Source organism: Orycteropus afer, unplaced genomic scaffold (assembly GCF_000298275.1).
Source record: "Orycteropus afer afer isolate SDZICR_OR568_19922 unplaced genomic scaffold, OryAfe1.0 scaffold00269, whole genome shotgun sequence".
Classification (NCBI taxonomy): domain Eukaryota; kingdom Metazoa; phylum Chordata; class Mammalia; order Tubulidentata; family Orycteropodidae; genus Orycteropus; species Orycteropus afer.
The window spans coordinates 233920-261057 of NW_006921856.1; the positions used below are offsets into that span (position 1 = coordinate 233920).

Sequence of the window (27138 nt, forward strand, 5' to 3'; positions counted from 1 at the left end):
ACTATACACCTGGGAATTCTGATCATTCACATAAACTTATAGGACCATTGTCTGCCAACCCTATATATGTTCTTGGATACACTCCCCATTTCACCTAATCGTTTAGCCTGCCCACCCATCTATCCATCCATATACCCATGTTTGCCTTCACTGATAACACAGTACTGTATGCGCAAAAGGGTTCATCTTGTTGTCTGTACCTCCCATGTACCTTTTTATGTCTTTCTCATCCTCAGTGCTGCCATACTGGTCACTCACATTTGGTACATTGCCCTTCTCTTCACCCAAATCAATACTTTTCTCTATCTGTCTAACAGCCTTCCCTCACCTCTCCTCCCCTCCCACCCCTGGTAACCAACACTTTTCCTTTGTTTTATTGATGTGTGGAGTATTATGTTGATTGATTTTTCTAATGTTGAACTACCCCTGCATTCCTGGAATAAATCTCACTTGATAGTGGTATATGATTCCTGTAATATGCTGTTATATTCTGTTTGCTAATATTTTGTTGAGGATTTTTGCATCTATATTCATAAAGAATATTGGCATATAGTTTTCTTGTGGTGCCTTTGTCTTTTTTTGGCCAGTCCATTATTATTGATACACTTAGATTTTACAGTTTTTCAGCATTATTAACAATGATATTATGAGTCCTTAAATATTTAATCTGGCACACATCCAGAGTCCTCAAAGAACCCTTGCTGTGACGAAAGGAAGACTTACATACTTATCAAGCTTTGAGGTAGACACACACATGCACACAGGAAGGATGTTTGCCACAGCTTATTCTCACTGAGTATACAACTATGAAATTGGTATTTGTGTAGTTTTTAGATTGTACCCATTACATTATCAAAGAAACATATAGTAGAAGAGCAGAATGCAGGGTTCTGACTAGGGAAGTGTAGTGATAGTCCTCCTTCACCTTCCTATAGATTTCTTAGCCATTTGTGTATATTTTGTTCCTTTGTGTATATTTCAGTTGGCAGATAACATCTTTTCTTTATTGCAACAAGAACTAATCCCTATTAAGATGGTAGGTAGATGGCGAATCTTGTCCAAGGGACTGACAAGATGAAAGGGGTTTTGTTTTTTAATATTTTTATTGTTGTTATTAAAACATCTTTGACTTGTCTCCATTATTAAATCAGAATTTCTCAAGGGCTTGGACAGTTTATTTTATTTATTTATTTTCAGTTTTCTGTCATCACTGACAGTTAGTTAGAAAAGGGCTCTATTAACAAAGAAAGTTATGTGAAGGCTGTATACTAAGAATTAATGCAGTTTGGTGAGGAAGATAATTAACCAATTGGTTTAAAATAACTTTTGGAGAAAACTTTTGATTGGTTTGAATTGGTTCTTTTGTTATGTATGAAAGGTACTTAACCTTATAGTTAAGCCAGGCTAATAAGAGTTAATAAAATTATTGAATTATTTATTGTTCTATTTCAGTATTAATTTTAAAGACCCACAATTTGCCGAAGATTATGTTTTTAAAGCCGTAATGCTTCCAGGAGCAAGGTAACAACAGTGCAATTACAAAATATAAGATACCTAGGATTATTGTGTATAGACCTATGCTTATCCCTATTACTAAAATGTTGTATTTTTTTAATGGTCAGAAAACCAGTACCAGTATTGAAACCTGGGGACTGGGAAAAATCGAGCAATGGGCGACAGTGGAAACCTCAGCTGGGCTTTAATCGTGACCGACGACCTGTCCACCTAGACCAGGCAGCGTTCAGGACTTTGGGGTGAGTGGTGGATTTCTATACTTTTGTAAAGTTTGCTTTTTCTGTATCACTAGAAAGCAAAAAGCTGTGAGTATATATAACACAAATATTTAAGATACATAAAATACAACTATTTCATTGGTATTTTAATGACTATGGTAAAATGCTTTCATTCATTTAAAAATTCACTTCTCTGTTTCTTTAATGTATATATATTGCTTTATATAGTCAAAGAAAATTGCATTATTTTCTCTCTTTAAGTTACTGTCTTTCTGACAGTTACTTGAAGGGATTAAGATATTCTCATTGCCCTAAAGAAAATTTTAGTTGAATTAATGTATGACAAAGAATTTTTTTAAAGTATTAACCATTATGGACGTTCCCAAAGCTACTTTTGCTTACCCACTTGCTTGAACAGTGAAAGAATACATTTTCCATTGTTTGAGTTTGCATTTAAATTCAACACTACTTACTATTGAGATTGAGTACCTATTAATGTGTTTGTTGGTCATTGATATTTTCTCTTCTGTGAATTTCTGATTTTTATTCTTTGCCCATATTAGCTACTGAGTTGTCTTTTCCCTAGCTATAGATAAGGCTGTAGATAGAGAGGTGACTTTAAAATGGTAACAAGTAAAGCTGAGATTAAAAAAGAGTAACATAGTAGAGGAAATATTAATGATTTTATTATTCATGAATTAATCATTGTAATTCATAAATACATATTTCTAATTCATAGGTAAACCTTAATTTCCAAAAAGTGATAAAGGCAGAAGATCACCAGCTGCATGTGCTTTATAAGTGAATATTAAGAGAGACAGTGTAGTTTAGTGATTAAAAGCACAGGCTTTGGAACCTGAATGCTGGGATTCAAATGTCTTTTCTACCACTTAATGATTTGTGCAAGTGACTGAATCACTCTGTGCTTTAGTTTCATTTTGTGAAAAGTGGGGATAATAATTACACCTATTTCATGAAGTTGTGGGATTAAGTGAGTTTGTATCTGTCTGGTGGTGTAGTGCCTATGGCATTTGACTGCTAACCAGAAGGTTGGCGATTCAAACCCACCAGCAACTCCACGGAAGGAAGACTGGGCAATCCACTTCCATAAACATTTACCTCCTCGGAACCCCAAAGGTGGTTGCTATGAGTCGGAATCAAGTCAACAGTAGTGAATGTTTTTTTTTTTTTTTTAAACACTTAGAATAGAGTTACTAAACACTGTACAATCTTAGTAGTTTTTGTTGTTGTGAATTTTATATTCTTCGTTCTTTTTAATAATAAGGGAAACACAATTTTAAAGTAGTTTTGATATCTTTTTGCATTATTGTTTCAACAAAGCAACATAGTAGTGCCATATTTCTGAAAATACTCTCAACCTTTGATTAAAATTACAATTTCCTAAATGTATGTTATATGCCTGGATATACCTAGTATATGGTAATTTATTAATCATAAAAAATGTGAAATGTCTTAAAGGTGGTGAGTGAGAGGAACAGTGTAGTAAAATAAGAGACATCAACATGAGGAAGTATTCTATTATAATTATGAAGACTAAAGAGAGACAGGGAAGTATTGGATATAGATAATGAATTGAAAATAGCAAGATTAGAGTAGTGTTATGTAGAGTAATAGCAACAGTTGGTTTATTGAGGACATAAACTGAAATATAATGCAAAAAGAAAAATACACAAATTTATTTTGTGTAGTATAATTAGTAACTATTTAAGTGATTATCTCTTAAGAATCTTGGTATGATGAATAAACATTTGCTGTCCCCATTACTATTGTGTAGTTTTGAACTGTGTTAACTATACATTTTCTCTTTGTTGTATTCTAGTAGTAAGGAGAAAGCTACTAGATTTGTTTGATTTGTGAGTTCTGATGTAATGGATTATCTATAAATATTTTTTTTTTTTTGGCATGTGTGTGTGTGGAATCCTGTTATAGCCATGTTATGCCAAGAGGCTCAGGAACTGGCGTTTACAGCAATGCTGCACCACCACCTGCAACTTACCAAGGAAACTTGTACAGACCACTGTTGAGAGGACAGGCCCAGATTCCAAAACTAATGTCAAGTAAGTTTTTACTAATTGGTTAGTTTATGTACTAAATTAAGTGAAATACAGTGAGAGCTGGGACTAGACGGGACTTCCTTACTTATTTTGGGTTTCTTAAGTTTTCTGCCTTTTACAAGGTATAGTCTTACCACTTTTCTGTCACTTACTTTACTGGAAGATATTTTTGTTTTCCTCCTCTGACAGGTTTTGGACTTAGATAGTTTTGGCTTTCACAGGTTTCACTCTACTACAGCAAACCTTGGTTCCTAGCCTTCAGTGCTTAACGTTTATTGCATTGGGGGCAGACATAGTAGACTTATAAAAATAAATGATTTAGGAGAGTTGTAAGAGAACACTTTCAGGTATTTTTCTTTTGACTATATATAGTTATTTGAATTGAATGAATTGGGTTTCTTCCTTATCTTCACTTATAAATCTTTCTGAGTCACCTACTTGCAGAAAGAAGTATGTGGAATTGATTGCTTTTCCTTCCACTAATGTAATCATTTTGGCAAGTAAATCAACTGCAGTAGATAGGGAGTTGCCACCACCTATTTGCTTGAAAGAAATAACAGTATCCCTTAATCCAAATTTTAACTCCATACTACCTAAGAGAAAGCTAGGTAATTAAGTAGGAATTGACCTTTACCGTGTAGTCCTGTGAATCTGGGCCTTTCCCTTACCTCTCATAACTTATTTTTTGGCAAGTGCAGAAATACTATCAAAGTAATTACAAGTCATTTATTTTGCAGCAGAAAAGAGCAAAAATGGTTAAGTTTTTGCGTCAATTTGAGATCATATACCCATTTAATGTTCTTTTTTGAGCTCCATGGCTATGCCTTTTACTGAGAAAGCATAAATTATGTGCCCAGTTTTCAAAACCACTGTCTTCATGAAGCCTTTGTTTCTCCCATTCCTGCTTGTTTGGTTGCTACTCCACTAGACAAGGGCAGCATAAGGGAGAAAAAACAGTGTGGCAAGATACTAATGTTTTTTAAATTTGGGTATCATGTCATTTAAAAACTTTTTCTGAATATTTGAAATAGTTCCTAAAAATGAAATTAAAAAAGATACATAATCTATTGCAGAGAGTCCTTAGAACGCTTGTTAAACTAAAGTTGTAGTTATCAAAGAAAGTGTCAGATTAACGTGATGGTTGTTGGGAAGTGTTTAATGAGGACCTGTAATGTGCTTAGCATGGTTGTGATGGGTTCTAAAGGTCTCTTCTCTCAGGGTACCTATTCGCTGTATATTTTCTCTCCTTCTCTCCCTCATTTCTTCCTTCCTACAATTAAGAGGCTTTACTGTAAGGGTTAAAACTAATGACATTGAATGAAATGTTGTTAAACTCCATCATGAAATGTTTGAACTACAGCAGTTTTATTTTATATCATGAACACAGAGTTTAGTGGGCCTGTTGGGGATTTGCTTGGCTCCCCCTAAGATTTGGCAAATAACATTTCTGAGTATTTCTGTATATATAGGAAGAAGCCATTCCACATACTACAGAAGAGTCTAATCACTTTGAAAGAGATGTCTGTGCCCTGAGATTTTACCAGTAAATGGCAAAAGCATGTCCAGTTTTAAGCCAGCTATTTATTGACACATTTCTTAATCAGTTTCTTTTTTCTTATGCCTCTTTTTCCATATAGGAAAATGAGTTGGCACTGCAAAGTGCTAGAGTTAGGTATAAATTTTGTGGGTGAGTTCAGTTCAGCCAGTATTTCTCAAGGTGATGGTTATGAGGAATTTCTTTTTAATATCTCTGTTGTTGTTATGTGCCATTGAGTCACATAACATAGCGATCCCTCCTTGGGTTTCCGAGGTGATATCACTACGGAAATAGATTTCCCAACCTTCCTTCCTAGGAGTGGCTAGTGGGTTTGAACTGCCAGCCTTTTGGTTAGCAGTCAAGTGCCTTAGGCACTATGCTACCAGAGTTCCTTTTTAATATCCCTAAGACTTAAAAATTAATTTCTGGTATTAGTAACTTATGCTGGTTTTTGTTTTCTTTGTCTCCTCCCTTGATTAATTTTTTTTTTTTTTGGTCTTCATTATTCCATTTTACTTTCCCTAGCATTAAATTGCTATTCTTTTTCTAATTTTTTTGAGATGAAGACTTAGGTGATTTATTTTCACTTTCTACTATATGTTTTTTTCAGTGCTATCAATTATCCTCTAAGCATGACTTTAGCTTTACCCCCCAAGTTTCATGTCATTTATTAAATTACCACTTCAGTCATAATATTTTTGGACTTCTAGATTTAGAAGTGTATTATTTAATTTTCAGATATATAATGCTTTCTAATCTTTTTACATTTCCTTTATCATAATTCTACCTGAAACTAAATTTCCAGAAATGTTATTGCTAGATCAAAAAATATATTGAATTTCTAGGCTTTTGGTTAATACCACATTACCCTCCGGTATACCAATTTACATATCTAGTAATTCCACGTGAGAATCCCCAACTCCCATCAATACAAAGTATTATTTTTTTAAAAAGTTCTTGTTAATTTGTTACACAAGGAATTATATATCTCTAAGATATGCTTGTTTTTAATTGCTACTTTGATAGTATTCTTACGTAACAGTTTTGCTTTCACAAATAAGCTATTCTTGTCCCTTGTGGATTTATTAATTTGGATGATAGTCTTTGTTTGTGAGGCGCTTTTTAAAGTTCATCCTAACCAGAAGAATGAACCAATGACATCTTCTTCCTTAGAACCATGAATTTGTTGCTTGTAGGGTATAATTGGCTAGTTCTACTCCCTGCCATCGAGTCGATTCTGACTCATAGCAACCCCCTTTGGGTTTCTGAGGTGATAAATATTTTTGGAAGTAGATTTCCCCATCTTTCTTCTGTGGAGCAGCTGGTAGGTTTGAACTGCCAGCCTTCTGGTTAGCAGTCAAATGCTTTAGGCACCACGCCACCAGAGCTCCTTTGTTAGTTTTCTTCCCTTGTCTTAATTAGATATGTGTCGCCATGTCAGTCCTAAACTCTGAAAATAATTGAGAATAATTTTCAAGTTCCTAATTCTGTGTTCTTGAAATCCTAAATTTTCTGAGCTTCCTAATAGAGAAGCTTGGAAATCGAGGCTGGTTCTTCTGAAGTACAGGCATACATTGTTTTACTGTAGTTGTGCTTCACAGATGGTGTGGTGCTTTTTTTTTTTTTTAATACAAATTGAAGGTTTATGGCAATTCTGTGTCGGTGGTGTCTTGCATGTTGCTGTGATGCTGAAGCAGTTTCAGCAGAGCTTCTGGACTAAGGTGGACTGGGGATGGGGGAGGACTGGTGATCTTCTTTCGAGAAGTCAGCTAATGAAAAACCCTGTGAATCGCAGCATCTGATCCTCTTGAGCAAGTTTATTGGTGCCATTTTTCCAATAGCATGTGCTCATTTCACATCTTTGAGTCACATTTTGGTAACTCTCACAATATTTCAAACTTTTTCCTAATACACTTAATAGACTATTGTTGTTGTTGTTATGTGCCGTCGAGTCAGACCTGACTCACAGCGACCCCTCCTTGGGTTTCCGAGGCAGTATCACTACGGAAGTAGATTGCCCCAGCTTCCTTCCAAGGAGTGGCTGGTGGTTTGAACCACCAGCCTTCTGGTTTGCAGTCAGTTGCCTTAGGCACTGTGCTAGTATGTTGTTGTTGTTGTTGTTATGTGCCGTCGAGTCGGCCCCGACTCATAGCGACCCCTCCTTGGGTTTCCGAGGCAGTATCACTACGGAAGTAGGATTGCCCAACCTTCCTTCCGAGGAGTGCTAGTATAGTGTAAACAAAGGAGCTCTGGTGGCATAGTGGGTTGCTCACCCAAAGGTCAGTGGTTCAAACCCACCAGCTTCTCTGCAGGGGGAAGATGAGGCAGTCTACTTCCATAAAGATTTACAGCCTTGGGGTTGCTGTGAGTCAAAATCCACTCAATGACAATGGGCTTTTACAGTGTAAACATAACTTTTATATGCATTAAGAAACCAAAAAATTGTTGTGACATGCTTTATTGTGATAATTGCTTTATTGCAGTGGTCTGGAACCAAACCCACAATATCTCCACAATATGCCTGGAAAACAACATGAAGGGTTACTTCAACCAAAAGCACAAGTGTAGGTGAAACTTAAAGGAACACTAGTGTATTGGTTGGGGGCAGTGGTGGTTCACTGGTAGATTTCTCACCTTCTCTGTGTGCAAGAGACACGGGTTCACTTTCCATCCTATGTATCTGAAGCCTAGGCACCATGCATCGGTGGTGTCTTGCATGTTGCTGTGATGCTGAACCAGTTTCAGCAGAGCTTCCAGACTAAGATGGACTGGGGGAGAAAGGACTGGTGATCTACTTTAGAAAAATCAGCTAATGAAAAACCCTATGAATCACAGCATCTGATCCTCTTGTGCATAGAGGTACTATGAGCTAACTCTGCCAGCAGCTAACAACCATAAGTGTGGTTAAGAGAACATAGCCTCTGGCTTTTGCTGCGCCCCTTACTAGCCATGTGTCCCCAGGCAAGTTTTTGTCTGGATCTGGGTTTTGTCATCTCCTAAATGGTACAGATAATAATTCTCAAAGGGCTGCTGTTATCCAGGTTGAATTTAAATTTTTACATATTTAAAACAGTTCCTGACACAGTAAGTACTGTGAAAGTGTTATATGATCAAAGATCAACTTTCTTTTTCATAGAATTTTGAACTTTAAAATTTGGTGAAAACTATAGTCAAATAAAATTGAGATCTAACCCATTTAATCATTTTTGAAAAATGTTTGGTTGCATAGTGCCTAAGGCACTTGACTGCTAACCAGAAGGCTACTGGTTCAAATCCACCAGCCACTCCTCGGAAGGAAGATGGGGCAATGTACTTCCTTAGTGATACTGCCTTGGAAACCCAAGGAGGGGTCACTATGAGTCAGGTCCAACTCGACAGCACATAACAACAACATTTAGTATTACAGTTATTTTCTTCATGTGGTGTAAAATTATACTGTTTTAAAATTATACACTCTGTCAGGTGTCATCTGTGCTTGTTTTTGGCTGATGAATAATTGTCCGGTACTGATAACTTGTTGGTGTCAAGTACAGACCTGAGTACTCAGTGTGAATAAAAGCATTTGTTTTCTACAACAAGATGTGTGACTTCTCTTCATTTCAGTCAGTAAACTTGTCAGTCAGCTGCATTTGAAAAGTGAGTTTTGAATAATGCAATCAGTAAACATGAAATCTTTTCAGTGATTGCTGTGCTGATTAGGTAAATTGTCACTTCAGGAGTTAGTGGAGAAGCAGCCTTGGTTTATGTGGCCTTAGAGCTCTAGAGAAAGGATAAGTTTTTAAAGACCAAAGGAAAAAAATTAACTGTCATTTTCCCTCTCTCCTATCTACCTTTCTAAAGTACAGTTCACTATCAGAATTTTTTTCTTCCTCTCAAATGGATCTTCAGTTAGAGTCGTAGAAATGATAGTAAGTTGTTTTACCGTCTGCTTCATTACTTATAAACCAGGAAATATTTCTGCTTTATGAGTACTTATGGGGTGTACGTATTGCTCAGAGCCACATGAAGAGATTTCTTTAGAGGTAGCCTTGAATTATTCCTTTGATTCTTTTATTTTTGCATTTTGGATTTGATGGCAAAAGATGTTCTGCAAAATAGAGCAACAACAAAAGTCTTGGAAAATTTGCTTTGGTTTTAACAAAAAAAATTATAATTTGTTCACGTTTGAGTTTATTTATTAGAAAAAAATGTTCTGGAGGAGAGAAATGGCAAAAGAGAAAGTTGAAGCACCTGGTTTACTGGAAGTGATGGAATACAGAATTTTGCTGTTTTCTAGGCATTTCAAGTTATATGTATATGTGGACTATTGAGATCAGTTCTTAAAAGCATTTGTATTTCTACTCAATGAACTTTACATTTAAATTCTACTCAGAAATATAAATATGCTTATTCCATCATAGAGTATATTTGAATATAATGAATATGTGTTACTGATTATGATGCCTTTCCTTCCATCTGTTACTGTTTCTAGGAGAAAATATACAAGGTTTTTTTCTGGCTACACACCCCCTTTTTAAAAATTGGGCTAAATGCTTTTGAAGATTTTGCTTAATATAGATTTATCTTTTTATTCTCTTCATTTGATTTTAAGTTTTAAATGGAAGCATTTATAAGCGCTGGTAGCGTAGTGCTTACAGCTCTTGACTGCTAACCAGAAGGCTGGCGGTTCAAACCCACCAGCCACTCCTCAGAAGGAAGGTTAGGCAATCGACTTCCATAGTGATACTGCCTCGGAAACCCAAGGAGTGGTCGCTATGAGTTGGGTCTGACTCAATGGCACATAACAACAATAGCAACATAGAGTGTGTATATTCTGTGATTTATACCATAGATAAAAAAAATACCACAGAACCAGAATCATGGAATTTATTCTTAATGGTAAAAAGCAGTGAGTTTCTGGGGTACCCACAGCTGTTATGGGCCATGTGAAGTACAGGGGTTTAGATGGGGGTCTAAGTGAAATACACTGTATTTCTTTTGACTTTTGTTGTATTAGCCATTTTTTATATATGTGAAGGCACCAAAATAAAATACTTTGGGAAACATTTTGACTGATTCCTACTAATTTTTTTATACAATCTGAATAGACCAGTGAACTTCAAGTTAAACAAAGTAATAATCAAAGAATAATGGCCTAATTTTTATTTTACTTTCAGTGGATTACTTTCTCATAAACGGTCATTAAAAACAATATTGTGTGTCCAAGTAAAAGTATTTTAAGTTTTACACTAGAAATAAGCTGTACTGATGAAATGACTACTGTTCTTATAATCATTTCTGGTTTTACTTTTTCTAATTATGATTTAATACTCGTATATAGTCTGTATTAAACTCCAAAAAACCGAACCCACTGCCATCGAGTCAATTATGACTCATAGCTATCCCCTTTGTGTTTCCGAGGCAGTAAATCTTTGCAAAAGTAGATTACCCAGTCTTCCTTCTGCAGAGTGACTAGTGGGCTTGAACTGCCAATCTTCTGTTCAGCAGTCAAATGCCTTAGGCACTACGCCACCAGAGCTCCTTGTAATCTGTTAGTAATACTAAAGTTATTCTAGATCTAGAATAGGGAATTCTCTCCCCTCGTTTTCTGTGGATATATGACAGTTAGTTTCCTGAGTTTCCATTCAGGTTTTGAGCATGAATGGCACATGTCTGATGACCTGCAAAGCACATGAAACCTTCCTCAGCATTGTTACTAAGTTTGACTTCTAATAGTTTGGTTTTTAGATGAGAAAGATAAACTTAATTCAAATTGACTGGAGCTACCACCTTTATGTCAATTCAAAATTAGATTCTGTGTGGAAGTAATGGTCAGTAAAGGGTTTTCCCAGTCCCTTCCAAGGGAAGATTCTATTGATTTTCACAGAAAGGCTTTCACCCTTCAAGATCCCAGTGGATGAGCGGGGAGAGTGAGGAAGGCCCATGGGCCTGCTTGGAGAACTAACTGTACAACTGCGCCCACTGCATAGTCTGTCCAGATTTAGGAAAATGTTTTAGTGTGGCATTTTTAGCTGTATAGAGATGGGAAAGAAGCCCAGAATGATAGTAGTCTGTTGCTTCAAGTAGGAGTCCTTGTGAGCAGTCAGACTTGAGGGAGCATTGCACAGTTTGACTTGTTCTAGGTTGTACATTGTGGGTTTTTGAAAAGCACAATTTTGACTGCTTTTTCTTCTTTCTTTTAAGAAAGTAACTCTCCTTTTTTAAAAAAAAAAAAATGAGATTTGGGTGAAAGTTTGCAGAGCAAATTCATTTTCCATACAGCAGTTCATATACATTTTATTTCATGACATTGATTGCAGTTCCCCACAATGTAACAGCTCTCTTCTCACTTCCTCTCTATAGTTACCTCTTGCCTGTGTCTACCTTTTCTGTGCATTCCTGCCCCTTGAGCTATCTCCCTGTGTAAACACTGTCCTTCTGTTCTCCCATGATTGATTGCTTTAAGGAGTGTATTTACCTGATATAAATGTTCATCCTATATGCCTGTCTGTCATTTGGCTGGAAGCTACAGGACTGAATTCATTTCCAGGCCTGAAGGGTGACTAGGGACCATGGTCTCAGGGGTCTTACCAGGCTCTATGAGACCAGTAAACCTGATTTTTTTTTTTTTTTTTTTTAATGATTTTGAGTTTTGTTCCATATTGTTCTCACACTCTATCCAGGATCTCCTGCTGATCCCTTTCCGAGTGGTTGACAGTGGTAGCTGGGCACTATCTAGTTTTTTTGGTCTCGTGGTCATATACGCTGAGGATCATGTTGGACTAATTATTTCCATGTGTCTTTGGTTTTCTTCATTCTGCTTTGCTCTGGGTGAGGGGAGACACATTGTTGCATCTCGATGGCCACTTGTAAGCTTTTAAGTCCCCAGTTGCTACTCAACAAAGTAGGATGTGAAACAATGTTCTTGGGTAGCCAGTTGAACTTGATGTCCCCTGAAAACATGATCCCCAGCCCACATGTCCAACTGCTTGTTCCCTCAGGGTGGTTGGCTGTAGCCAAGAAGTTATCATAACTTTGTCCCTTTATAGCTGTATTTGGACATTTTAAGAAACTAATTCTGAAAAGAATAGTTCTAGTTTGTATTTCCAATTAACATGTGAGCCTGAATACATTATGGTAAACTTTGTTGTCCTCGGGTCTCAGGAGTCTGGGAGGAGAATACTGTCCTCTCACAGTGAACACATAGACAACTTCTGGAACCAGCTGTTTTAATTAGGTCATGCTCATATTCCACTGAAGGCCATCCAAGTAAGTGTGAGCCTGGAACTGGGCAGCACTAACTGAGACTGATTTGCTGAGTGCTGATTGCCTCAGGCTGCCAGTTAGGTATTTTGTTCATCCTGTTTACTGGTCAGTTTGTTTAGAACAGCACCAGTTAATGGTGTTTTATACTCTTGATATTTCAGCTTTGTGTTAGGAGATAAGGTTTGACTCAAAGAATAAGAGAAAAGTGGGTGGTCCCTTCATTAGTGTGTCTGTGAGGAGAGTTGTATGCTCTTTGATGTGCATCACATAGCTAGGTAAACCAGCCTTCTCCAGTTTACATGGCTAGAAGAAACATTTTAGGATTAAAGTTACTCATTTAGTTTGTATTTATGGAAAAAACAATATAAAACCTTTCCTTTTGCACACTTAAAATATAAATGTAAAATATATGTGTGTGTGTGTATGTATGTGTATGTATATATAGAGAGAGAGGGAGAGAGAGACAGATACTATATATATATAATAGATATGGGAGCTCTGGTGGCTTAGTGCCTAAGGCATTTGTCTTCTAACCAGAAGGCTGGCAGTTCAAACCCACCAGCCACTCCTCGGAACGAAGGTTGGGAAATCTACTTCTGTAGTGATACTGCCTCAGAAACTCAAGGAGGGGTCGATGGCAGTAAGTGAGTGAGTGAGTGTGATATATATATATATATATATACACACACATATATATATATATACACATACACACACACACACACACACAGTGTTTGAGTATAATGGTTAAGGTGACTAAAATGATAATTTGTTATTAATGGAAAAATAATTAAAAAATAACAAAATTTGCTGACACTGTTGGTATCTTACTTTTTATTTGGAGCATGTGTAATTATATATTCCTAGTTTATTTGATTTACACTCTATCTCAGATTTTTCCCCCAAGAAATTTTCATTATAAAATGTGGAGGTAGTTGAATTGTGGTTATTGGGGAAAAAAAAAAAACCTTCTGTTTAAGCCTTACATGTTTTTTTTCCAGATATGAGGCCCCAAGATTCCTGGCGAGGCCCTCCTCCCCTTTTCCAGCAGCAGAGATTTGAAAGGTAATAAAAGTAAACATGATTTTGAAATATTTCCCCACATCAACATTTGGAGCTTACAGGCTTTTTAGAATCTAACATCTCCATTGTTTAAAATACACTCCTCTCCCTATCTATCTCCCCCAAAGAGAGAAAACAATTTCTTTTGCACCTGTCCTTTAGGAAGGAAAATAAAAGGTTAACACTTTGAATTAAAAGATTCATGTTTATATACTTCCTTACTTTTCTTGGTTCTTGTCTTTTATTTTATTTGAGCTTTAGCATTGCCCTGAAAAATACAACAAGAGAGCTTAAAACTGTATTAGGTTTTAGACAGGCTAAACAAATTTCTTTTTAGAAGGACCATGCAGCTTAATGAGGCATAACTAATGGTGTTCTACTTTTATCATTTCTATGCTGGCAACAGAGTATTAGTACAGACCAACCATTGATTGTTGCTACAAACCTCTTGAAGTCCTAATCAGCTTCTTTGGTACAACTTTTTCAGGGCTGACAAGCCTATTGTAGGGCAGTGTCACTGTAGGTCAGTAGTTATTAGTTGCCACTGAAAACAGTTTCTTTAACTACTTAAGACTGAACTGAATTAAATGCAGAAGGGACTCAGAAGAGGATTATGGGATCTGCAGTCTAATAAGTACCATGGAATAGAAAGAATGTGACATGATTTAATAATAAGGGATGTTTTACATGTGTTCCTTCATTGATAAGTTGTATGCTTGTAAGTTAGATGGACTCTACATGACAAGACAGCTAGCTTGTTATGAATAATTATATTAGCATCTGTAGGATAATTTTGAAAGGGGAGCTTTAAAATGTATCACTGCATACTAGTTTTGCCAGCATTGGTAAATGCTAAAACACATTGAGCTCTTTTGTAGTAAGACTTCCTTTTTTTTTTGCCTTCTCATTTCTGATCTTTTGTTACTCTCTGCTATAGCAATCTCTGATCTGATCACATCTGAATGAACAGTGTTTTAATAAACTGGATTATAATTGTTGCTCCCCTTCTAAGAAAATTCTGAAATTCTTTAGAGATTCCAAAACTTCATTCCATTGTTTTCTTCAAGAGGATAAGAGGAACCATTTTCCTTAATTGTTCAGTAACAGTATCAACTACTTTTGTAAGCTGTATGACTGATGGTACCTGTGTTTAGTTTTGGTTTCCGTATAAAGCACACAGAATATGCTATTTCATCACCCTCATAATACTTCATTTTGAAACAAATCAGTAAGGGCTAATTTTTTTCTCCAAAAAAAAAAAGGCTGCCAGTTAGGTATTTTGTTCTGTCTAATTAATTAGAACTGATGTCATTTTAAATATCAGTCTTTCTGCATTATTTTGTCAAGTTTGATTGTAAGACTTGATTTTTCCCACTTTGTTGCTAAATGCTTTCCCATGTTACTGGTAATAGCTGATATTTATTGTCTGCTTTCAAAATATCTGCACATGTTAACACACTGTATGTTAAGCTGATAAAGATGACTTCTTTCATTTATTCCTCCTAGCAGTACTTTGAAGTAGATGCTGTTATTTTTAGAGTTGAGATGCCCAGAAGTTCAATAGTTACTTAAAGTCACTGTCCCATGCTATTCTTTATTGAGAAACTTTTCACTCAAACAAAATTCATCAGTCTGCTTACTCTGAGCATAATACATCTATTCCTCATCTATCGCCTATCTCATTATCCAACATTTTGCATTTACGACAACAGTAAAAAATCTGTTAAACTGTTTTGTGCATTAATAGCATACATTTTGGACACGGAATTGTGAGGCAAGAGTAATGCTGGCTATGATAGTTAAGGTTAAGTGTCAATTTGAGTGGGCTATTATTCTCAGTGGTTTGGCAGTTATGTAATGATACAGTCAGTCATCCTCCATTTTGTGATCTAATGTGGTCATCTTCCATTTTCACAATAATGTGCTGGTCTTTGGAACTCAGTCATGTCGATAGTGAGGAGTTGGTTGCATTATAGTTACAAACAAAGTAAAGGATCTACTTCTGGGGCACTCTTTTTCCTCAACCTCAGCATCTATTTTCCTTTTCTCTCCTTGTTACACATTAAAAGTTATACTAAGATCATCATCACTTTCCCTTCCCTTGCCCTGAAACCATCAGCTTCTTGTTCTTACCCTGCTGAAGCTGAGTACTGGTGTTACTGAGTGGTTAAAATATTTGGCCACAGTTACTCTGCAGGAGAAAGATGAGGCACTCTACTTCCATAAAGATTTACAGCCTTGGAAACCATTTAGGCAGTTCTACTCTGCCTGTAGAGTTGGTATGTGTCAGAATTGACTCAGTGGCAGAGGATTTGGTTTTTTGTTTGAATAACTTTGTTAACCCAGCAGATTAGGGACAAGTTTTATGGGTGTTTTTGGCTTAGTTTTAGTTTTATATTTTAGTGTCTCTCAGGTTACTTAAAGTGATGCCTGTAAGCAAAAGTTAAATGCGGAGCATACTAGAATTCTGTCTTATAAGCCCTTGAATCATGCTCATTTAAGAAATATACCATTTTATCATAAAGAAAACCAAGTTTGAATTTGGTGTTCTAAACATCTTTGTTAGTCTGTTAACAAATAAGCAAATACATTCCATCAGTCATTTCTGTAGCACTTGTCAGTCCAGCCATTCAGACTTGACAAGACATGTTGTTGTTGTTGTTATGTGCCGTTACAAAAACGACAAGGAGGCCACATGTTCTGACCTCCTCTAACCCTACAAGGGGAAGGCAGGATTACCAGCAGTAAACCAAGGCCTATTACTGCAAGGCCAGACATGCTGCCTCCCTCCAGCCCTTTCACCAACCATTCCTCCCAAAGCACCCACCACCTCTCTCTTGGGTTTGATAATTCGCTGCAGTGGCTACACAGAACTCACAGATTATGAGGTTTATTAGGGAAGTACCAGGCTACAATTCAAGTTCAAGAAAAATGCTCAGTCTCTCTCCCAGCCCACCGTCCCTCGGCCAACAGTCTCTCACAGTCTCTTTCCCAGCAGCACTGGTCCCTCGGTGTCTCACTCAGCAATGCGTGTCTCTTGCGTCTCTTTCCCAGCACCGCGTGTCTCTTTCAGGGGTGCGTGTCTCTTTCAGCAGCATGTCAGAGAGAGTTCTGCCTCCAGGAGGCCTCCTTTTGAGCCCGGAAGGGTGGTCAAACTAGCCAATCACAGCATCAGAACTCTAAGCACGTGAGAGAGAGTGGGCATCTCCCAGAACATTGTTTTGTGCCACTCCCAACAGAAATACTCCAGGTGGACAACTTCAGCAATCAGAAGCTCCTCAGTTGCTCATTGAAAATCCCACCTTGGGGTTTACAAACACTTACGGGTAGAAAAGCCACACTAAGTAATTTACTACACTGCAGCTGTCGAGTCAGCCCTGACTCATACAAGACATAGAGGAAAAAAGACAAGCTTATAGTCATTCTGACTTTTCCTGAGATATCACAATTAGTAAGGAGTGGAATTCTCACTAGAACTGGATATTACTTACTCTTCGTTCATTACTTTTCACTGCACAGTTTGAATGCTTGGTCAAGAACTACACTGTTTTTTCTTGAATAATTTCCTGCTTTTTGTTAGTACTTACAATCCATATGTTCATTTGATTTAAAAATATAACAGAAACATCCCCCCTGCCACTCCTAAACAAAGAAGAATAACCTAATATTAATACTAAGCACAGATACCCAGCATTTGAGTTCCTTTAGTCACTTAATTCTGCCCCATCACGTTCTTGTCAGGGGAGGCTTTGTTAAGATGTGTTAATCTCAATGCTTTCATCCAAAATCTTAAAATGTATTATCCTAGGCAAATTTTAGTTAATAATTTTTTGCAGACTAACACAATTAGTATAGAAAATATGATAATATTATGGAAAATAAAGGCCTTCTGCTAACAAAAGACAGAAGAGAGTAGTACGTGTTCCTCTTCTTTCAGTCTTAATTCTAATTATTAATGATATTTATCATAAAAAAATTACCTGTGTGTCAAAGTCATTGAAAAAAACAGGCTTACTGGTCTGATAGAGAATGGTAAAACCCCCAAGACTATGGCCCCTAGTCACTCTTTGGGCCTGAAATTGAACTCTCATTTCCATGGCTTCAAATGAAACAATAGACAGTCAAATAGGGTGAACATTTATACCAGGTAGGTATAGTCCTTAGAACAGTCAACCCTGGGAGGTCAGAGGGGCCGTATTTGCACAGGGAGATAGCTCAGAGAGCAGGAATGCATGGGAAAGGACACAGGAAAAGATAGCCACAGGGAGGAAGTGGGAAAGAGAGTGTTACATGGTGGGGATTGCAACCAATTTCATGAAATAAAATGTATATGAACTGTTGTATGGAAAATGAATCTGTTCTATAAACTTTCACCCAAATCACAATAAAAAAATTAAAATTAAAAAAAGCAAAACATTAAAAACAAAAAATTACCTATGTTAAAAACATAAAATCATTTCAAAACAAAAGCAGAACTTTTGTTTCTAACCTGTAGCTTTGTTCCTAGCTTGTTTTTGAATTACATTGATAATGAGTGTTCATACCAGCAGATTATCCTGAAACTCATTTGAATGAGTTTTATCATTGTAAAACTGAAAAAAAAAAAAAAAAAAGCATTGGTCATAGTTAATACTATGTGTGAGTTCCATTATTGGTGTGTTAGTTTTGCCTTAAGGGGCCCACTTTTGATGAGTCTTCTTGGTCACAGCACAAATCTTAGCTCCTCACTCCTACAGAGAGTGGAGGAGACCATTTCTGTCTTCAGCACAGACCTGTTCTTGCTGTAACACACTTGCATCAATAATGATCTGAAAAATAATTAAAAGCCCTAAACATGCATTTCTTCGTAACATAGAGACGTATTTTTAATTTTATTTTGAATTAAATTGTTAGAGCTCTAATTTCAGCCACTAACTGAAGATAGCAGTGACTTTTCTAGAGTTCTTCAGAGATCTGTTCTTACCATAAAGCCATCACACACAAATAATTATCTTAGGGTTTTGGGAGAAAAAAAGGCAAGCTGCAAATGAAGGGAGGAGAATGGGAGGTAAAGAGGATGGATTCAGGCTTGAATAGCTCTGAGAAGAATGCATTATCCAGGAGCCCAACTTTAGGTTGTTTTTCCTGTAAAGACACAAAAAGTGAAATTCATATCCTGGTATGATTAAGCTAGTATCAGCTAGTTAGTATTTTAACAAATTTAAAGTTTTATTGTAATTCTACCTAACATCTTTTAACTGACTCCAGAAGCTTCTAAAGTTAAAAAATATTATAGAATTTTGCTTTTGCTCATTATTTGTAGTTAATATTCTGTTATATGGAAGTTGAGGAAAATGGCTCAAGGAGAAAGTTGTATCTTAAATGGTTATTGCCTTTAGAATGTGTATCTTTGCTACATTGTTTATGTGACAGTTTTTAATTAAGTTATGATGTAATACATTATACCTATTGTTTTGTATCTGCAGACTTAAAATAGGCACTTGAAGACAATTAAAACATTTCTTTCAACTAGTAATCTGGGACGACGGCAAACTGGGTTATAATAGCTGTTGAATCTGTGTTCCCATGTAAACTGTACACCAAATGCCAGTCAGCCTATGCCAATTAGTGCTCATGTTGCTAGGTCACCGTGGTCAATTGAAAGCTGCATCAATAGAACTTGAAAAGGTTTCCTCCCGATCAGACCTTCTGACATATTGAGCAGAATAATGGATGGGAAAAAACAGCCAAGTCCCCTACCCTGGATTCAAAATACTCAGCAGTAAGAATTCATTTTCAGCCTACAATTAACTAGAAAGAATGGAGTTCAAGAAGGAGTCTGGACATTTTTTAAAATAAAGCCTCATTCTCTTGTGTTATACATGTTTATTCTTTGGATAGCATTTTAAATGTAGCCAAATTGGTGATCTTGGGTCCAAGTCTTTAAGTGACTTAAAAGGAAATTTCACAATTGAAAATGAACAAAATATTTTTGGAAGTCAGACTTTGTGGTTCAATTGATTTAAAACATTCTTTTTAATAAATACTGATACTTTGCAAAGCATGTTAGACTACACAGGATATAAGGGACATGAAGACCATTTGGATATTGCATATCCCATACAACAAATTCGGGCAAATTGGATTGTCCTAAAATTTGGAGATGATGCCTGCCATTTCAAGGGTTTTTACTATGTAACAGGCTTGATTTCTAATGCACACATGATACTTTCCACAGAGGCGTTGGGGCTGAGCCTCTGTTGCCATGGAACCGGATGCTCCAAACCCAAAATGCAGCCTTCCAGCCAAACCAGTACCAGCTAGTAGGCGGGCCTGGTGGATATCCACCCAGACGTGATGATCGCACAGTGAGACAGGTAATGAAGTGGGCTGTGGGATGAAAAGTGTACTTCTCATTTTGTACTTAGACATGCCTCTTGGAACTCTGTATTCTCTTACAAACATCTGTGGATATTGACAGATTACCTTAGCTGAACTTGAGTCCACTCACTAAATGGATTATACCTTGATGATGCTGAAGAATTTCCAATCCAAAAAGCATGGCAGTTGGTGATATTTAGCCAAATATGGTCAGTCACCAAAACACATTGTTTCCTTTAAGAATATTGCTCTTTCTTTTAATTAGAAACTTGTTGTTGTTATGTGCCATCGAGTCGGACCCGACTCATAGCGACCGCTCCTTGGGTTTCTGAGGCAGTATCACTAGGGAAATAGATTGCCCCATCTTCCTTCCGAGGAGTGGCTGGTGGGTTTGAACCACCAGCCTTCTGATTATCAGTCAAGTGCTTTAGTCACTACGCTACCAGAGCTCCCTTTGATCTCCCAAAATAGATGGTAATTTTCTGGAAGCTGAAAGAATCCAACTTTTCAGCTGTTGTCTTTATTCTTCTTGCAAATCTGACTTGATTCAGCCAATATCCTTCCTCATTGAAAGAGGAAATTGCTCCTTAATAATTGTCCACATAACTTTCCCACTAAATTTAAAATAACTATACCATTGAATAAGTAGAATTTTCTAGATAAATTTGTAGATGTAAGCTTTATCAGTTCATTTTCTTCTCTTTGTAGCATCCAATTTTACCAAGTTTTAAAACTATTTGCCTTAATTTCCCCCAGAATTTGACACTTTGGCCAATATTTATATGCTCTTTAATTGAACCCTTGCCAGAGAACAAGATGAGAATGCTGCTGTTCAAGATGTGTGGTGGTTGTGGATGCCTGCAGCAGTGTGAAGTGTTTTTAAATTGCTTACCTGGGAGTGTGTGTGTACAGCCCTCTTTGTGATACTTTGCATGTTGTTTAACTCATGTTCTTGCCACATGGCCCCTTTATGTAAGTCCTGTATTTCTGTTTTCCTCTTGGTAGTTAAGAAAAATCCTGTTTACAAAAAAATAATAATAAATAAATAATTACATCTTTAATTAAGGGGTAAAAAAAGAAAAATATTGTTTATACTTCTTTGTATAGTCTTACAAGTTTCTGTCTACCTGACCTTAATCACAAATAGTTAATGCCTTTTAAGTGGATTTTGTTTTATTTTATTAAAATAAGTTCATAGAATTTTAGTTTGAATGCTTTCAACCTTAGTCTCTGAAAAAATCTTATCAGTAGATTGAGACTGTTTATGCTATTATAGTCTAGATGAGACTAGGCAATTTAAATGATAAATTTTAAAAAAAATTTTATTTTGATTTAGGTGAAAGTTTACAGAGCAAATTCATCTTCCATACAGCAGTTCACATACACTTTGTCTCATGACATTGACTGTAATCTCCCATAAGCTCTCCTCCCACTTCCTCCCCATAGCCACCTCTTCCTTGTGTCCCATGCATTCCTGCCCCCCAAGCTGTCTCACTGTGCATAAACAGCCCTTCTCTTCTCCCATGGTTGATCTCTCCAAGGAGTATATCCATCTAATATAAATGTTCAGCTCATATTCCTGTCTTTTGTTTGGCCTGAAGCCACAGGAGTGGGTTCAATAATAATATTTTTGAACTGAAGACATAGCGGGAAGAAACCTCGGAGAATGTTCAGTCCAGTACTTCACTTTCCAAGTTAGGAAGTGAAACATCATACAGTTGGGCAGCTCTGTATGAGCTGAGGATGCTGATTCCCCTAGACTGATGACCCTAGTTCATTGTTCTGTCCTGTCTCCTTCAGTGGAGGCAATCTTTGCATTAAAGGAACTCTCTGTTGTTATAGGAAGTAAAATTCTTTGAAGATATGAACCTATTAGTAAATTTATCATTTTTTCAGAACCTTTTGGAAATACATTTCTTTTTCCCAGTTTATTTCACTGAGATACTTTGTATTAAATCACAGTTTTTGAAGCACTGTTAACATTGCAGAAGTTTGTTGTTAAAACAGAATTATGACTTCACTATATTTAGTGAAACTTATATAACAAAACTAAATGTAAATTTTGCCTACATTGGACTTTGAGGGTCTGCATATACTCATAATTTAAACTATTTTAGTGCTGTGAGTGGCAAAATGGGAGAGTCCATGTTAGAATCCTAAAGGTCTAGAAAGGGAATTAGGATGGAATGTCATATTTGTATGTGTTGTGTTTATGTTTGTAATCATACTGTAAGATATGTTATAAATGTCACCAGTAATGGTTATATAATAACTTAATCTTTTAGTTACTGCTCTACCATTATATTGCTAAATAAAATATCCTACAGTTAATTGCTTATTAAGTGATCTGATTTGTCAGGCTTTTGCTTTCAGTAAGCAGAGTGACTTTTCCTAGCATAGTATGTCTGATTATGATGTGTGCACCTTACCCACAATGTGACTTGTGTTATTGCTGGGGAGAGAAGATTGTTGTTGTTTACCCAAGACACTTTAATTATATTTCATTTGTGTGCATTTTAGGAAGTTCTTAAGTGGTCGTTAAAGCTTATATTGTTTGGTCAGTTTTCAGTGATAGCATGTGTAGTAATGTCCAACTTTGTAACAAGATTGTGTAAAGCTCTGAATCAAAAGCACCTACTTATGGAGATCTTCCACATGCTATACCTTTAAGACATATTCAGCTTCTTTATGGTGTGGTTTACCATAAAAATGAAAGATTAATTTATTTGCAAGACTGTTAATCTAGAAAATAAACCTTCTTCTTTTGTTTATTTTCAGGGGTATCCCAGAGAAGGAAGGAAATACCCTTTGCCACCACCCTCAGGAAGATACAATTGGAATTAGGCTTTTGTAAAGTTTTCCCGAATCCTTTCATCGTTGTAGTTTTATGCTATTTGTGGAAAGGAGATTTCTTTTTTGAGTAGTAGTTTTAAACAAAACTACAGTACTTTGTGCATTTCTTTTAACTGTGTATATTTCTACTGATCTGATCTGTTTTATGTTACTTTCCAAAGATGTGTGTTGCATAATACAGTGGATCTGAATTTATTATTGCTTGTAAAACATATTTGATGAAATAGGACTACAGTTTTTTCACTATGGTTAAAAAATCAAAGCAGCTGTGAATTTCAAAACACAGTGTATTCTAGATCATTTAAGATCCATGCTGATTTTTAATGCATAAGAATTAGATTTGAACTCTTGAGCTGAAATTCTCAGCCAACTAGAGTATATATGTTTAAGACACATTACTTGTTCAGTATTTCTTTGGAAACATTTCATTAATGTACTTGTCTTATGAAAATTTCTGGACTTTAGTTTAAAAAAAAAAAAGAACTTTTAAAACCCTGGTCTCTGGTGTTCTTATTTTATATATATATATATACGTATACATATATATATAGTATTTCAACTTGAAAATCTTGGCCAAGTATGTTTTTTAAATCACTTTTTAGAGAACACAATTCATTTCTACAATTAGATTTCAGAAGCAATCAATGCAGAGATAGATTTTAAGAGGATGTGGTGAACAAGGCAACTGAATAAAACTTGCTTTTTTATATATTAGTATGTCAGCTATTGATTTGGCTAATTATAAAATCTTTGAGAATAAGTTCTGTTTCTACAAATTGCATGTCTACTTATACTCCAATTTAAAAACTTTAACTATTAAGAAAAATTTGGAAAATGTAACTCATAGCTAAGTAGCCTTTGCTCCTTAACATTATTTTATTTTTTGCATTAATTTCATAGTAGATTTCAATTTACACCCTTTTTTCTTGCTAGTAAGCATACCAATAATCCCTTAAATTTGTGTTTGGAGTTCAAACACAGCACTGTGATAGGCATTCTCATTTGATGGTCACAACAGATTTAGGTACAGGTATGAAGCGTCTTGCTGCTTACTTCACTGGTTTCCATTTTTTCCACCCTAACCTAAGACTGCAAAATAAGGTTTCTCTTTGATCTTCTTGCTTAGGACATTTTTGTTTTAATACTCAACTAAGGCAGAATTGTTCATGTTATTTTACATGGAAAAATTCCCATGTTAACCTTGAATACAAAGGTATTTTGAAGCTACTGAGTTCACTGCAAGTGAATGTGAGCAGAGCAGGGTCCTTTATTGTTGACACAAAGCAATGCCACTAGAAATTAACACAACCCTTATATATCACCTTCACTCTACATTAAAGTGGTTAATGCCTTCTGCTGTTAAATTTCTCTGTAGTTTATTTTCCAAGTATTAAAAATGTGTAGCCTCCTAAATAAAGTATTACAAATACCAAAACAGCCCATAAATGTCTTCCTGTGTATAGCTTTCTAGGTGCCCCAAACTCATACTCCTACTCTTTCTATTTTCTCAAGACTTTCAGTTTTGATTTAATTTAGTTTTGTTTCAGGCTATTATATTGTCTCCATTTTTGGCTTGCCTTTTTTACAGTCTCACTGGAGAGGGTGCTAGTTAGCTGAACCCTCACTTCAGGGCCCTGCCCCCTTCATCCTTGCTTGCCTTCTTTTGCTCTTCATTATTCCCTGTTCTTTTTCTACATGACCCCACGTATGAATCTACCAAAGAAATGTGGTTATTTCAACAAGTACATAGTTTTATAGCTTTAACTAGAATATTTAAAGCTATAAATACTCCCTACATATTCTGATGCAAAAATAAAGCCAAAGGGCCGTTTAAATTAATTGTACTCCATTCTATTATCTTTAAACAGGGCACATTTTTTTCACAGTCTCATTTTAACGTTTTTTTGTTTAAATCGTGGTACCTGAAGACAGCCTAACAGGCCTTAATGAGCAGTTGTCTACCCTTTAAAGATCAAATGGCGTGTGTTAAAAGTACAAAGCCTGCTCCAAACTGGTATTAGCTTGCCACTTAGTGTTAGAAAGGGAAATTAGGAATAATGACCGGTAAGTTAATTGTGCGACGACAGAGAACCGCCGGCAGCCGACCAGGCTGAGCCGTGGATAGGGGGCCAGAGCTCCGTTTTTGAAGGTCTACTTGGGACATCGAATGAGCCTTGAACTGGCATGGCGACTTTGTCGCCAGGAGCGGGATTGGAGGCGGCATCGCGGAGACAGACAAATTGCTCTCCAGAGTCAAGGTGGTAGGCGCCCAGCCAGTTTCCAGGCGGCCTCGGTGCTAGTGGGGCGTGTGCCGGCGCCGGGAGCTCCCTCCTGCGCGCCCACCGTGTGCCCCACGCATCCCGGACGCTGACCCCGCCTCCCGCCCCGGAGCCCCGAGACCTGAAGTCCCACCCTGGAGCACTGTGCAGTCGTCTCTCGGTTCTCTGGATGCCGTACTGTAGCACGGATGCCTGCTCAGTTTCATCTCAATTTCCTGTACAAATGCAAACGTGTAAGAAAATTCAGAACGATACTCCGATTCTGCCGTTTCAAACTGTGAGGTATGAATATACCAAATTAGCTATACTTAGAAATTTTAAATCTAGGCGTCTAATTCACCGAAGACTTAATTTTGGTTCCTCGTTCTCAGGCTGCAGAGTGGGGGGTTCTGCTTGTCAGTGTCTCCTCCTGACCACCCCAAGCGGGTAATGGAGCTGAGATTCTGCCACGTTCTCTTCCTGGTGATGCACTGCTCTGCTATTTCTAAGAAGGAAAGGGTCGACAAATTACTAAAGTAACAAATTACCTATGTACTTTCTTCCCATTCAGGGTTAAGTTGCCTGCGTTTTCCAATACCGTACTTGTGGAATGAAAGGCAAGAGATAACATGCTATAATTTTTGTGTGTAAAGTGGAAATAGAGTTATTTCACTACTGCAGAGATAGTTTCCATATCTTAAACAATTCAAATGGCTAGATATTTATTAGAAGTCACCTAAACAATCACTGACATAAGAGGTTAGGTGGGATTGAAAAAGTGAAATAAAAGATACTTCATTCAGTGCATGCAGCCAAGCAAGAACAAACAAAAAAACCTCACTCAGAGACTTCCATTACCCATAAACTTGAAAACAATGAAAATGACTTGAAATCATAAAGTTTTCTCAATACTTACTAGGTAAACTCCTGACCTGATGTAGACACCTACCCAGTTCTTCTGGGCATCACTGTATCTTCCCCAGATGTTCACGAATTCTTACTGGCAGTAAAAGGCTATTAAATTACTTTTACAAATTTATTTATTTTTATAGTTCTCTGTCCCAGTGGGATTTGAAATGGAAATGCAGTGTTTCAAAAACTGGACTCAAATAATTAACAATAGGGTTTTTCGTCTGCATGGGAAATTTATGTTGCCACCACAGTAGTGCATCATTTTCTCTCTTGCACAAAAATCCATTCAATAAGTCTTTTCTATATATCATTGGGGCTTATAAATTTATTTGGAATGTCTTTCTAAATCATCAATATGCAGTGCAGTTGATGGGGAGCCCTGGTTAAGTACTCAGTGAAAGGTTGGCAGTTTGAGCCCACCAGCCACTCCGCAGGACAAAGATGTGGCAGACTGCTTCTGTAAAGATCACAGCCTTGGAAACCCTATGGTGCTCACATTTAGTGAACTGGATTGAGTTTCTGATTTGCTTTAAATGGAAAATAAAGAGTTGCTAGCAGAATGGAGTCTGATCACAGCATCTGTGTTGATGCAAGTCTGCCCATTAGGTTTTAGTTCTAGGCAAAGCCCTAAATAAGACAACTGAGTTTCACCCTCACCCTTCCATATATAAAACACCCTTATCCCCTTCAGAATTACACACACACACATAATACTTCAAGTACATCCCAAGACAGATTACAGCAAAGTACCTGCAATCCCTTCCATTCTCTGCAACTTTAATTCTGGGTTTTGGTTTCTGTGTTCAGTTGGAAAAGGTAAGTCAGATTGTTGTAAAATCCAAAACATTTAGAAAAATGTCTGATATGCAGAGTCAGCATTTTTGAAACCAAGTTTTGCTGTGGCTTCTGCTAAACTTTGAGAAGGCTTTGTTCCACTCAGACCCTGTGGCCAGTCCTCTCTTTTGGTTGTGAAGACACTTATCTCCCTCTTCAGTTAATGAGTTTCACCTAGTCTGGCTGTTTGTGCTTTTATAAAAGATCTGCAAAGCACTAATTGCAAAAGAAGACAAAAGCACTTGTTTTGTATTAATCAGAACCTGGAA

At 36.7% G+C, this 27138-nt stretch overlaps 1 protein-coding gene across 1 annotated transcript in view; it reads left to right on the forward strand.

The window, feature by feature from the left end:
* XRN2 (5'-3' exoribonuclease 2) overlaps positions 1–22856 on the forward strand; it is a 115561-nt gene extending 92705 nt beyond the window's left edge. Inside the window, exons 25-30 of the mRNA XM_007950360.2 lie at positions 1453–1521; positions 1623–1754; positions 3684–3811; positions 13592–13655; positions 19870–20008; positions 22791–22856. Of these exons, the coding sequence (XP_007948551.1) occupies positions 1453–1521; positions 1623–1754; positions 3684–3811; positions 13592–13655; positions 19870–20008; positions 22791–22856 (598 nt within the window). The remainder of the gene's footprint in view (positions 1–1452; positions 1522–1622; positions 1755–3683; positions 3812–13591; positions 13656–19869; positions 20009–22790) is intronic.
* Positions 22857–27138: the final 4282 nt, after the last annotated feature.